Below are 13,755 nucleotides of genomic sequence, written 5' to 3' on the forward strand. Positions count from 1 at the left end.
TCGCCGTAGAGAGGCTTCTCTTCCAAGATGGCGGCGCCCAGCGGAGCAGGCGCTTGGCGGCTCTGGGCCGGGCTAGTCCCCCTTCTCCTCCTGTTCGCCACGGCCGAGGAAGGGCCCAGCACGGCCGAGTTCGACGTGCGGCCCGGCGGGATGGTCCATTCCTTCTCCCGGAGCCTGGTGAGGGGAGGGGAGGAGGAGTATGGCACGACGCCCTGATTGGCTGAGCCTCACGTCGCTCAAACGTCCCGCCACTTTGATTGGTGGAAAGCCAGGGCTGGAAGGATGATGACGTGGAGCTGGGAAACGGGGTGGGTCTCAATGTGGCCGGGTCTGGGCCGCTTCCGGCCAAGTGGCTCCCGGCGGGGGCCGGCTGAGGGGGTTGGGCGGGGCAGTCCTGAGCCGGGGGGCGGGGCATCGCGCCTGTAGCCCCTCCCCGAGTTGCTATGGGGGGGGTGTCGCTCCATGGGCCCCTCCCCTGTGTTTTTGGGGGTGGGACCCGTAACCCTTTCAGTAGGAAGAGGTAGCCCCCCCACCCCCATCACCCTTCAAAGGCCTGTCCTGTGGGCCCCCCCACCCCTGCGTGTCTCTGGGAGGGCGCTGCGGTGTCTGTCTAGCCCCCCTGCCACCCCCCAATGACCCCTACCCACAAGTGTCCCGTCTGAGCCCTGCAGAGACTGGCCCCCACTGCAGCAGCGTGGCCAAGCTGAACTGGATGCTGTGTGCGGGAAGGACCCCACCCATCAAGTGCAGCCTCAAGGCTAAGGGGGGGGAGGGATAGCTCAGTGGTTTGAGCATTGGCCTGCTAAACCCAGAGTTGCCAGGAGTCTGGTTTTCAACTGGAACCCCCGGTCGAAAAGGGACCCGGGTGGCTCCCGTGAAAAGTCCGGTTAGCAGCGAAGCGAAGGCCCAGGGCTAAGGCAGGCTTCCTACCTGCCTGGGCTCCACGCTGCTCCCGGAGTGGGCGCCAGGTCCCTGTGTCCCTAGGAAGGCTCTGCACGCTGCCCTCGTCCCCAGGGCCGGCTCCGCAGCTCCCACTGGCTGGGAACCGTGACCAATGGGAGCAGCAGTGGGTGGTGCCTGCAGGCACAAAGGCAGAGCTGTCTGGAGTGGCCGCCCATGTGCCTGGAGGTCACAGGAACCTGGTGACTGCTTCCCCAGAGCCGTTGTAAATACTGCCAGGAACCCACATGCTCCTGCACCCCAAACCCCTCAACCCTGTCCCCACCCCCAGCTGGAACCTTCACCCCCTCCTGCACCCCAAACCCCTCATCTCCAGCCCCACCGTAGAGCCCACACCTCCGGTTGGAGCCCTCACCCCCTCCTACACCCCAACCTCCCGCCCCACCCTGGTGAAAGTGAGTGAGGATGTGGAAGAGTGAGCAACAGAGGGAGGGGGGATGGAGCAAGCGGGGGGTGGGGCAGGTTTGTTTGGTTTTGTGTGATTAGAAAGTTGGCAACCCTACTCAAGGCAGCTTGCAGCAAGACCCCTGCTTGGGTACTAACCCAGCTAAACTTGATCCTGTGCATAGAGGAAACAAGATACTGTAGCCACATTCTGGGGGAACTGTGAATATTTCACCACTTTCTCATGCTTGGAGAGAAAATTTAAGGGCTTTTGGCAAATCAGAACCTAAATTCCCCATAGCTTCTCCAGGTTACATACGTTCTTTACAATGCCAAGTAAATTGCTTATGCTCAACAAATAGCTAGTAACATAGCATATCCTGTGTTAGAAAGACTACTGACTTTTCTCTGTGTTTTCAAGGGGGATTACACCTGCACATTCACATACGCGTCTCAGGGAGGGACCAATGAGGTGAGTTATTTGAACACTTCACTGAAGAAACACAGGTGCAGAGGCTCCAAGAGAGTAGAATAAGAAACCTCTCAAGAGGTCCGTATGTGGAATGATTGTAGCTAATTACTTTGTTCACCATTTTTCTGGGTCTCCGGAGAACAGTAGTGTATTTAGATTCCTGGCTCTTGCAGTGTAAGAATAAGGAACAATTGCATCCCTCTTTCTGGGTATAGAAATGATCTTACAAACAGAGGTGTTTATATCACAGCAACCCAAAGGGTTTAAACATCTTGAGAAGCCCCCCCTGCAAAAATAATTATTGACTTAAATTAATAAATATTGAGTCTTTTCCACTGCCTTCTGATTGTTGCGCCTTTAGAGTTTGTGTATTCAAGCTTTTCTCCACAACCACCAGGGCTAGAAATTTGGCCTTTTTTTTTTTCAAAAAGGCCAAGAGTCTCTTCTAATCCTCTGACTCAAGGAGCTGGGGCTTTTCAAACAAATATCATGAGAGTTGGAAACACTATGTGTCTGCAGAAGAGAAGTGGATGATACAATAAGGCTGTGTTTAGCAAGTCCTGGATACTTGTAAAGCTTATATAGCTTTGTAGTTAGCTTTGCTTTTTTTGTGGGCTGGGGGAACCTTACTGGTACAGGGGAAATCTCTGTGCAAACAACCAGCAGGCTTTCTGCTCTTAAAGAGGCTTGAAGACTTTTGTATTGCAATAGTACGTAGGAGGCCCAGGCGTGGATCACAGCCCCATTGCTGTACAAACAGAACAAAATGACTTCAGATTCTTGTGGCAGTAGCATGAATGGGGTTATGGCTTTTTAGGGTGGGGCAGAGGGCGGCCGCTGCTGCTCCACCCTTTCATTGGTACTGACAAGTGGAGCTAGAGGAAAGGGTTCCCCTGTGTTCCACCCACTAGAAGTGAAGCTATTAAAAAGAGCCACGGGTAATTAAGTAGCAAACGGTGTTTAATTGTGTATGTGCGGTTTTAACATCACCCTTTGTCAATGCAAAATTTGTAATGAAACAAATCACCCTTATTTAATTTTTTTACTTTCATAACTGATGCGCCAGGCCGAGAGGCGCCGGGGCTACGAACTGCCAGGCCGAGAGGCGCCGGGGCTACGAACTGCCAGGCCGAGAGGCTCCTGGGCTTAAGCAAGCCCTGGCACAAATTAAGCACTTCCCTCCGTTTGAGAATTATGTTCTGCCCTTCTCAAGCTTGCCCTCCTCATGCAATAAAGCCACAATATGAAGAATGTGACTTTAAGTTTCTGGTCTTGGTCTTTCTCATGAGATCTCTCCCTGGGAGTGTCAGTTGTTTCGGGGGAGGCTTGTGATGTGCATAGCTAGCACCATTGCTTGGGGCATGACTGTAAATGCTACCGAGATTTACTGTTCGGACCTTTTCTCTCCACAGCAATGGCAGATGAGCATTGGAGTCAGTGAAGACAACAAGCTCTTCTCCTGTTCAGTGTGGAGGTGTGTTGAGTCATTTAAGAGTATGCCTTGTTCTCTGTACCTGGTCCCTTGAAACCCCTCTGCTCTCAGTATTCAGTTCTCCAGAGGGTCTCTCTGTTTGGTGGACAGTTTCCCACTTTGCACTCTCCTGCAGAGGTCTGAGGCTTTTGGGTCATTTGGTAACATGTTTGGATCTGTTAGGGCTCCGTTTTAATTCCAAATTGCTGCCCCTTTTCTTCGTTCGGTGACGTGTCCCTCCTCATGCTGCAGCTGGGATCTTCTATGCTGAGGCCTGGTCTCCACTAAAAAGCTAGGTCGACCCAGCTACAGCGCTCGGGGGTGTGAAAAATCTACACCCCATTGTGACTTAGCTATGCTGACCTAACCCCCAGTGCAGACAGCCCTAGGCCAACAGAATAATTCTTTTGTTGACCTAGGTACCACCTCTGGGAGGGGCGGATTACATAAGCCAGTAGGAGAACCCCTCCCATCGGCATAGGTAGGGTCTACACTGAAGCGTTCGAGTTTAGACAAGCCCTCAGACTTAGCTGGCAGCCAGGATTTACGGTGTAGATAAACCATCACACATTTTCATGCTAGGTGGTATTTCCCTTTCCCCTAACTTGGGGTCCCTGGTCGCAGATTAGCCTAGCTGGATTCATTGCTAGACGCATGTGCATATTATTAGGGGGCTTTTGCCACCAAAGGAATCTTCAGGCTTCTGGCAGCAGTTTGTAAACCCTGCCGTCTCTCAGCCTTTCCTCACTAGGTGGAAGTACAGGAGAAAGGTGAGGTACGTTCCTGAAGGCACAGGACACCCTGTGATTGCTGCACATGCTCTCGCTGCACCTCTGTCCTTTCTTTTGCTGGGCTCATTCACAACAGGGACGTCCAGCCCCTAGCAGAGACCTGCTTCCTTTCAGAGCATTTCTTCCCACCCGTTGGCTAGTAAGAGAGAGACACGTCACCTCCCTCAGCTGAGCACGATGTCTGTAATGCTTCCACCCCTGCTAGCTGGGAAAGCCACAGGACGAAATTCAGATGCCAATTTCCCTGAGTGGCAGTGATGTTCTAATCACCAGGCCGGCTGCACGCTCCTGTTCTGTGCCTTCTGGATAATGTTTTTCCTCTTTCAAAGTCAAAGATTTTGCTCTTCCTTTTCAGGCCCCAAGGAAAGTCTTATCTCTTCTTTACCCAGTTTAAAGCTGAAGTGAAAGGAGCAAAGATAGAGTATGGCATGGCTTATGTAAGTCCCAGCTGCTTACTTTGAATGGGCGTATGGGAGACGCGCTTTACACCAGAATGATCAGACAGCTGTACTATAAAATGTGTACAATGAAACCATTGCTCTCTTGTGCACTGAATTAAAGCGTGGTTCTGGCAAGAAACATGGCTAAAATGGGACCCTCCTGCAGCATATAGTACTTGCTCCCTGACAGTTTTGGACTGGTTGCTGGCTTTATGGACACCAGTTGCTAGTAGTTCTGAAACAATGCTGCTATGGGATGGATGGGGAGGGGAGTTGTGGCCCAATCTATCCAATCATTCATTGTGCAGTGAGTAATGCCTCTGTTGGACCCATTAAAAGATACAAAAGATTCTAGAGAACCATAGAAATTAGAGAGAAAAGACTTTTTAGTTCTGTGGTTCACAGCTTTTTCTATACTGGAACCCCACGTTCCAACAGAAACAAACGTTTCCCTTCCTCCCCTGTTTTATGTAGCCATTAAGAAAGGAAGGGTGCTTATAACCCCATGGAACCTCTTTGAGCCCCATGGTCCAGTCCATTCCTCGATGCTTTGCCCTCTCCAATTCTAAACGTCTCAGATGATGAGCCTTACCAGCACCTCCCCAGGGAAATAAAGTTTATAGGAACTAGGACAAATTCCCAGAGACTGACCTCTAAATTTCCTTTGCTGATTCAATCCCTTGACCCTAGTCATTACAAGCTACAGGAGCCAAAGTGATCTTTGGCAGTGGAGCCAGATGATTATTTTGTTTAATATGGAAGCTCTCTGGATTAGCTCACACGGTAAAAATTCTTCTTTCCCATTTCAGTCCCAAGCTGCAACGGGTGGACAGAGCGACGTCCCCTTAAAGGCGGAGGAATTTGAAATCACCGAAACCACAGGTATGTAGCTACCTAAAGAGCAGAGGGTGACTCGTGAGGGAGATGAGGTCACTTATCTAACATGAGAGAGATCTCTGTATATCCCAGGAAAATGGGCAACAGAAGTATGGAAAAACTACATACATACGCCCAGGTGGATGGTTGTATATTTTGATCCACGGCTGGAGCTTGGCAGTCTAATAGGGGACTGATGGAAAGGCACCTGTGCCCTGGATGAGTCCAAATCACAGGTGGTATATTAATGGTAACAGAGGATTGTGAGCTTGTTGGGGTAGGAACTGTCTTTTTGGTGCTTGGTTGTACAGCACTTAACACAATGGGGCCATGAACCCTTTCCGGAGCCCATCAGTGTTACTACACTATGTATGTGCGGGGGGGGAGACAACAATGACTTTATTAATAAGCCTTTTAGCGCGGGGGGGGGGGGTGGTTCTCAGGACAAATTTTTTGGTGGCCTCAGAGTGTTGCCACCCACCCTTCCTGGTGGCCACGTTCATGCTTTTTCCTAAAACACTCAATTAGCTTTAGGGAAAACAAATAAGTATGCATGTAGATAGCAATAAATTACCACAATTTGGATGTATCTAGTAAGTCTGTTGTGAAAAGTGATATTAACAAGCATACAAGTATCGCTTTTCACAGCGGACTTACTCAGCCCTGTCGAACCTGGGGAAAAATTAAGCCCTGGTTGGAGGGGTAGAGGCAGCGGGAGTCAGGGGCAGTGGGGGTGGGTGGGGGGAGCCCAAAGCCCTGTGACCAGAGCTTGCCACCCCTCTGCCCCACCACGGTGGCTGCATTTAAGAAACGCTGCAAATACACTCCACATGTAGAAGGTGATCAGTGCAGTTCAGTTTTTGATTTGCCCTCTCGATCTCTTGCGAGGAACCGGCAGTTCTAATCGTTGATGCATCATCGTCCATTTATTCCCTGTTGTGTTTTCTCTCATTCTAGTGGCTCACAAAGAAGGCAAGTTCCGTTCCGAACTGTCTAAACTAGTGATTGTAGCGAAAACACCCCATGATGAGTTGTGATCCGGAGACCTAGGGAAGGGGCTTGGCTCTCGGCTGGAGAAGCATGGCGGATAACGGGGACTTTTTCTTAATTGCTGGTTGTCTAGGGTGTTCTTTCCTGTTTCCCACACAGAAGTATATTGGGGTCCGCTCTGAACTGGACTTGGAGGTGTTAAGACAGATACCCTCTGTCTTGTGTCAGAGTAACCATGTGCCTGAGATGCTAGAAGCCTTTGCAGCTGGAGACTTCCTCTGAGATTCTTGATCTGTAGCCAGCCATTCTGTTGCCTGCTTTATGCTTCAGTGATCAGCTGAATAGGGTAAAGCTCTCCTCTAGCTGTGTCCCTTATCTTCCTTGCTAAGCAGAGCAATGCAGAAAGATAAGGAGCAGGATTTTAACAAGGTTTGCTAAAGGAAAGTAGTTAACTCTCTAGTCTCTGGAGAGGGAATAGGGTTTCTGCCCAGAAACGTGACAGGAAGAACACATTGAACGGGTAGTAGGAGCGGGTACGGAACCGGCCAAACCTCTTCACTGTCCTATCTGGTGGGTGATCACCAATGAACAGCATTTGGTGAGCTGAGGAGGAAACACTGCCCTGTTGCCCAGATCAGAATTTGGCACCTTGGCATAAGAAAAGCAGAGCTGTGGGGTCCACATGGGCCTTGTTTATTCTGATACCACACAGAAATCCATCCAATGAGGCATCCATTATTCAACAGAGTTCTGGGACTATTTTCATATATACTGAAGTGATTTTCTTATTTAGTCTAATAACTGTGAAGGAATCCAGAATTCCATTCATATGTATATAAAAAAATAAAATAAAGCATCTTGTCTCCAAGTTTGCTTAGATTGATCACTCTTGCTGTTCCAGCTTCTTACCATCTCTACGATTGGGAGCCCGGAGTGTGGAATAGCCTTTGCTCTTCAGTTTGACATTCAAGCAGCAGACACCTGCAAATCCTCTTACTGGGTCTCCTTGGTTGGGAGACTGACATGTCATAGGACAAAGGCTACTTCAGGGACCTAACCCATGGTCTATGCCAGAAGAACCTAGAAGTTAGGGATGCAAAGGGTCTATTGCAACACTGAATCCATCCTCCTGCAAGAAGCTATAATCAGACATATCTGTTGTAGTCCCCAGCCATGGTGCAAAGACAACGCTCGATCTATGAATTTGTCCCATTCTTCCAGTAGCTGTTGCTGGGTCACTTGTGTGTTGGACAGTAGTTAGGGACTGGTTAACCTACGTTCTGTAGAGTCCATGTGTTTTTTGGAAGTCTGTTGCTCCTCTACTAAAGTTTTTAGAAGCCTACCTGATTTCCGGAGATGCTGAGAACTCGTAGCTCTCGTAAAGACAGAAAGGGGAAGGTCGAGTGGGGGAAAAAGGGAAGTTCCAGGCAAGGCCCATCTCTGAGGGACCCTCCTTGTATAGTTGCTATATAGACACGTTCCTGGTGAGTTCTGAGGTATGTTACATCATGCACTGTCGTACCAGTGACTCATGATTGAGGACTCTTGCTGGGTCCAGAGAACTTTTCCCCACAGAGATGTTCCACATAATCTCATAAATGGTGCTGAGAATAGAGCAGTAAAGCATTTTTCTGTCAGCGTTCCAGCCCTTTGCTGTCTCATCAATCAGACAGGTTCCGCTTCGGTTTCTCTCTGCACATCTGCCAATGTGCCAGCTGGCTATTGATAGGCTGTTCCAGGCCTGGGCTTCTCGTCAGCACAGACTGACGGGCACAGGATGGTAAAGTAATAGAGATTAAACCTCTGCTTGCAAACTTTTACAACTGCGAGCCACAGAGGTGAAAAGCTGCTGTACACAGCATGCCGCTGGGCTTTCTTATATTCATGCACCTGTAGCCATGCTTTTCCCCTGTATCCCCAGCTGCTTTGCACAATTAAATTAGCTGCCATTGTTCAGAATAAGCCAAATTAAAACACAGGAGGCTGGGGCTTTGCAATTTTAAAAGCCTGAAATTTATGAGTGCCACGAACCAGCAGCAGAAAAGGAACTGTGTATCAGAGGGGCAGAGAAGCTCACTGCTGTAAATCTACAGGGTTAGCATTAGCAAGCTCCTGAAGGCTGGAGCTGCTGCGCCTGGAGACATTCCTCGGAATAGGATGCACAAGGAGGTCACCAAGATAAGGCAAGGCTGCCTTTGTGAAGCAGCTGCTGTTCTTAAAGGACCATTTTCAAAGCACAATGCAGAGATCAGAGTGCGGAAGACAGGCCCTGGATGGTGGCATCTGGTTCAGACCGTGCTCTTTCACACCGTGTTTTTAGTTCATTCTTAAAAGGGTGAGAAGCCAAACAGCGGCTTTATCTGGGGCATGGCCACGGAACTCTGGTAACGCCGCTGCAGAATACAGCACTTGGGTTTGTGTGCCAAGGGGGAATGAACATCCGCAGCCCCCCAGCTCAAGTGTTCTCATTTGCATGTGAAGCCTGGCCCCTGCTTGAAGGGTGGCAGTATAGTAAAGCTGTCCAACTTTATTTAGAAGAAGGGTGGCTGGATGACTCCAGTGGCTGGCAAATGAGATTATGGAATCATCTGACTGATAGTGGTGCAATGGCTTATGCCCAGCAAACTGGTCTCAGGGCTAATTCCCACTAAACAGTTGATGACCACACTTGACCCCTCCTGGCACCAAGTTAGCAGAGGGTGAAGGCCCAACTACCTTCTCACCCTCTAGACACAGCCCTTCCTGATCAGGGTTGAGGTGGGGGGAGGGAGGGGGAAGCTTGCCCAGCCACTGCCCACTTGTACCTGCTCTGTGGACAAAAGCAGATGGTTAAGGGCTGGAGCACCGCAGTCTTTAACTGGAAACAGTGTGGCTTAGTGAACAGAGCACTTGCCTGCGACTCAGGAGAGCTGGGTTCTATTTCCAGCTCTGTTGGTGACCTTGGACAATTCACCTCCCAGTTCTGTGCCTCAGTTTCCCTATCCATAAAATGGAGACAATGCTACTGGTGTCTTTTGTAAACACTTTGAGATCCACAGATGAAACGTGCTAGGTAAAAGGTTAGGATTAGTAAGCAGGGCTGTGGTTCAGAGTCACACACATTTTGAACAGTGGGGGCTGTCAGAGGTGACAAGTGCCTAATCTGAGCTCCTGCTCCCCAGAGACCCACCCCTGCATGGGGTTAAATGCCCTTCACTCACATGAACGTGGGTAGCATCTCTGGATGCGCCAGCACCCCTCAGGCTTTGTACCTCTAGGTGCAGCAACACAGTTCTGCATCTCCCCTTTCCTGGGCAGAACCCTGGTGCCAGAAAGGCAAAGGAGAGATCTTAGGCTCGTACTTCTGCTGCAAAAGCAAAAACAATGTGAGGATCTGCCAGCAATGCACCCTGGTTACTTACAGAATTGGTGACCAAACCCTGTACTGTGCCCAGGTGGAAGATGCAACTTTATTTATTTATTCATTCACCAGGACTACAGGGTGGTTGTTTTTTTTTTTTTTTTTTAATTTATTGGAATCTAAGACGGTGTTTCCAACCTACAACATACTAGGGAAAGCCCTCAAGGACCAAATCTAAACAATTACATTGATATAATCAGCTGAAGAGGCTGACGACAGAGAAATTCAGCTTGGATTTCAGAGGAGGAGGAAAGTGCACATTTGCTATTTGGTTTGAAAATACAGTCTCCTCTTTTCCCCTATGGGAAGGGAACATGGATGGAAAATAATGCTTCACCATTCTCAGTAGGAAGGGGGAGGCTGCCTCTGTAACTGGCCCAAAGTACCCACTGGGCAATAGTCAGGAGGGGCAAGTGGTACCTGGAGCATGACCACTTCTTGCTCCAGCCCGTAGTTTAGGCCTGACCTGTTTTAAGCTTCAAACCACAAAAGTGTCTGAACCTGACCACCTTCATTGCAACCTCTCTCCCATTCAGTGGTCCCTTCCCATCCTGGGAGCCTGTGGGTAGAGCCCTGCGAATCTGCAGATATCCAGTTTATATCCACAGACCATATTTGTGGATGCGAATACCAATTTTGTATCTGTGCAGGGCTCTACTTGTGGGGTGATCCATCCAAGCAGGGTCCATCCCTATGTGAGATCCTCCCACTATCCAGATCTTGGCCTCCCTGGAAAGAATAGTGAGGTAAATACCACAACCCCATTCTTGCTTGCAAGGTGCTAATACACTTTCCCTGGCCCAGGGGTGCTAGGCCATAGCATGGCTTTGTAAAGCATTTTAGAATATGGCTCATCCTTTTCTACGCTGCCTAGGGAAACTGACAGCATGGTTCGAACTTCAGGAGAGAGAGCTTTACATCTTGGCAGGACACCTGAACCACTCCTCCATGCTCTCTGCTTGAATTAATCTTAACCAAGCTACACACAAGATGTAGTGGGTTTCCCCCCCTCACCAGAATGAAAATAGATTTAGAAGTGAGAGAGATTTTGCTACAGCAGGACTCCTTGGGCTCTGAATTGGGGGTTTAAGAGCACTTGGTGGATAAAAATATATACCTTTAAACAGAGAGCTCATGAACTGCAGATGGGGTTGCAGGGCTTGGCCTCTGATGGGTTATAGACACTGGATTGGGTTCCAAAGTGGAGATCTCAAGCCAGTGCAAAAAAAGAGCATTTTCTCCAGTCTCACTCATACAAACAACCCCGCCTTTGGTGTGGTTGTGCCCCAGTAGGATAGAGACAGAAGCTGCTTTGTCTCATTTTAAGTTCATTAGGGAGCTAAAGTGAGGTGAAGAGATTCCAGCTACCAAGACAAGCAGCAAATTGCAGCCTCATTTAGACAGAAAGTGAAGGGTCCTTGGTTTTCATGAAAAAAAAAAAAAAAGGAAAAAGAGTAAGACATTCAGCACCATGGAGGAAAAGCGAGCGAGAAGACCTGACCCACTGAAAACAGACGTCTTGCTGTTGAATTCATGGATACCAGAATGCAGCCTGGAGAGTCAGGCAAAGAGCCAAACATTTGCTCTCAGGCCTTGTCTTTGCTGGTTCATATGTTGTCCTCATCCAGCATTTTGCTGACCCCTTCACAGATCCTCTGCAGGTGGCTGCGGTAGGGTTCAGAAGGTCCATACAAGGCCGACAGGAACTCATAGTCCGCAAAGTGGTTGAAGACGTGATTGATCCTGGAGTGGGACTTGGCCGTCAGGTGGGTGTTGACGGCCTGGTGGAGCAGGTCGCGGCACTCGTTCAGCACGCTGGACATGACCCTGCGGTCGAAGGTGAAGTCTATCTGGTAGAAGCTGACGGCGGTCATGGCCAGGGTGTGCACTTTCTTGTGGAAGTGCTCCATCAGCCGCAGCTCATCAGCGGTGAACTGCCGATTGCGGTACAGTACCCCCAGCTTCATGACGATCTTGATCAGGTTCTTGATGATCTTCTGGGCCTCCTTGCGGTTGTGGGTGAACTCCTTGGTGACCCGGTACAGCTCGTCCAGAACGTCGCTGCTGGTGTCATCAATGAAGATGTTTGCCATGGTCTTTGAGGCCATCTTGCTCAGGAGCTTTTTCTGAGCTTGCAGAACCAAGTTCTTGGTGCTGAAGGTGTCCATCTTCTCTGGAAGGGTGAAAAAAAAGGGAACACGACCATGTGATTCAGCCCTTGCCCTGGAGTAATGATCTCTCCCCTCCCGGCCCAGGTGCACATACACACAAAAGCATCTTGGTCTAATAGTTAGAGCAGAGGGAGTTGGGAATCTGGCCTCCTGCATTCTATTCCAGCTTTGGAATAGGAGGAGGGTCTAGTGGTCAGAACAGGCAGGGACTGAGCATCAGGACACCTGGGGTCTGTAATTTAGGAGTGCACATGATTTACAGAGTAGGAGACTAGGACCCCCAGGACTCCTGGGTTCTTTCCCCCTTTCTGGGAACAGGTATTTTAGTGGCTAGGTATTACTGTGGACTAAAATCCCCTAAACATCAAAGGAAGGTCGATGCACTGCATACATTGGAAAGGCCCATTAGGCCTATATTGCTGTCTTCCCACCTGGGATCTGTATTGCTTCCTATGCAGAATAAGACTTATCATCCAGTCATTTTAATGTGCTTGCCTTAAAATCTGGCTCATTTCTTTGAGGGGGAGACCCATGTGACATTTGGTGGTCATGTGGCTGGTGAGCAGCTGTTTAGCACAGCAGAGCTCGCATCCCGAGAGCGGATAGCATTATACACCATGTTTGCGGATATAATTTTGTTCAGTCCCTGCAACCTGCCAGAGAGCAGCACTCCTGCTGGTTTCCTTTTGTGTTTGTCAAAGTACATAAAAGCACTCCGCACTCCATTTCTCCGGCTCCCTCCTATGCTAGAGTTTGGATTCTGGAACCAATTCAGTTTCCTGGCTGGATGATAACCTGTGCTCACCATTACTCAGGGACCGATTCTCCGGCCGTGCCCCACCGGCGCTGCGTGATGGAATTTGATTCCTGCAAACCCGCCAAGGAAGAAAGAAGTGAGGAGCTCATAAGCAAGGTTATCAGCTTAGATGAAGGCTGCACAGAGATGAATGCAACAATTCAGGCAAGAGAAAGACCTAGAGAAAGACAAGACCTGCCTAGGACTCACGAACCCAAACCGAGCCACTTAGCCAGTGACTGTGTTAGAGACCGAAACTAGCGAATGAAGCAACACAGGTGCTGGGATTCATCCTGCCTGGAATAGCAACACACTGCAGACCATGATAACTACAAGCTTTCATTTAGGACAGATGGCAAAGAGAAGCAGGTCAATGATGCAACTGTTTGCATACAGTGGGACCTGTTTACACTGAATTTGAACAAATTTGGTTTGGCGCTTTCATTGGCTCAAGAGATCTGAGTTTAAGTCCTAGCTCTGTGACCGTTCATTGACTCGCTCTTTGCCTCAGTTTCCCTTTTGGTCAAATATAGGTAACAGTCCTTCCTTTTGCCTGCCCCTTGTCTGTTTAGGTTGTAAGTTCTTCAGGGCAGAGACTGCCACTACAGCACCTAGCACAACAAGGCCTTGATCTTGGCTGGAGGGTCTAGCTGCTGTTGTAACACAATAAAAAAAAAAAAAAAAAAAAAAAAAAAAGGGTTTCACTGCGTTGACCCGATGGGCAAAAATTACAGCGCTGACTTCAGGGAAGCTCTTAGAGGAAAGGCATTCTGGGGCTTTGGCCTCAGCGGGCTCAGCCATTGTGTGTATATGAGGAACAACACATAAGAGGCTGTATATGTTTGTACAGCTCCTAGCACAAATGAGTCCTGGTCAATAAGAAACACTCCCCAGGCACTATGATAATACAGATCATATGGGATGGGAAGGTAATCCAGGCCACTGGGGTGAAGCCATTAATAAGTTGATTGCTCTGAAGCATTTTCAGTGTCTCCCTTTCCTAA

The 13,755-nt window shown here is 49.2% G+C and overlaps 2 protein-coding genes across 5 annotated transcripts in view; one reads left to right on the forward strand and one right to left on the reverse strand.

Annotated features, from left to right (window-relative positions):
- MYDGF (myeloid derived growth factor) lies at nt 1-7,252 on the forward strand. The gene is made up of 6 exons (XM_030540621.1): nt 1-177; nt 1,766-1,816; nt 3,229-3,290; nt 4,434-4,515; nt 5,328-5,400; nt 6,352-7,252. Exons 1-6 carry the CDS (start codon nt 28-30, stop codon nt 6,429-6,431), a joined length of 498 nt encoding a protein of 165 aa, XP_030396481.1. The 5' UTR covers nt 1-27; the 3' UTR covers nt 6,432-7,252.
- Nucleotides 6,919-13,755, reverse strand: part of TNFAIP8L1 (TNF alpha induced protein 8 like 1) — a 21,892-nt gene continuing 15,055 nt past the window's right edge. For all 4 annotated transcript variants that reach the window (XM_030540617.1, XM_030540618.1, XM_030540619.1 and 1 more), the window contains exon 2: nt 6,919-11,957. In XM_030540617.1, coding sequence (XP_030396477.1) covers nt 11,392-11,952 — 561 coding nt within the window. In that variant the 5' untranslated portion in view covers nt 11,953-11,957 and the 3' untranslated portion in view covers nt 6,919-11,391. The remainder of the gene's footprint in view (nt 11,958-13,755) is intronic.

The sequence above is a fragment of the Gopherus evgoodei genome, chromosome 22 (genome assembly GCF_007399415.2).
Source record: "Gopherus evgoodei ecotype Sinaloan lineage chromosome 22, rGopEvg1_v1.p, whole genome shotgun sequence".
NCBI lineage: Eukaryota > Metazoa > Chordata > Testudines > Testudinidae > Gopherus > Gopherus evgoodei.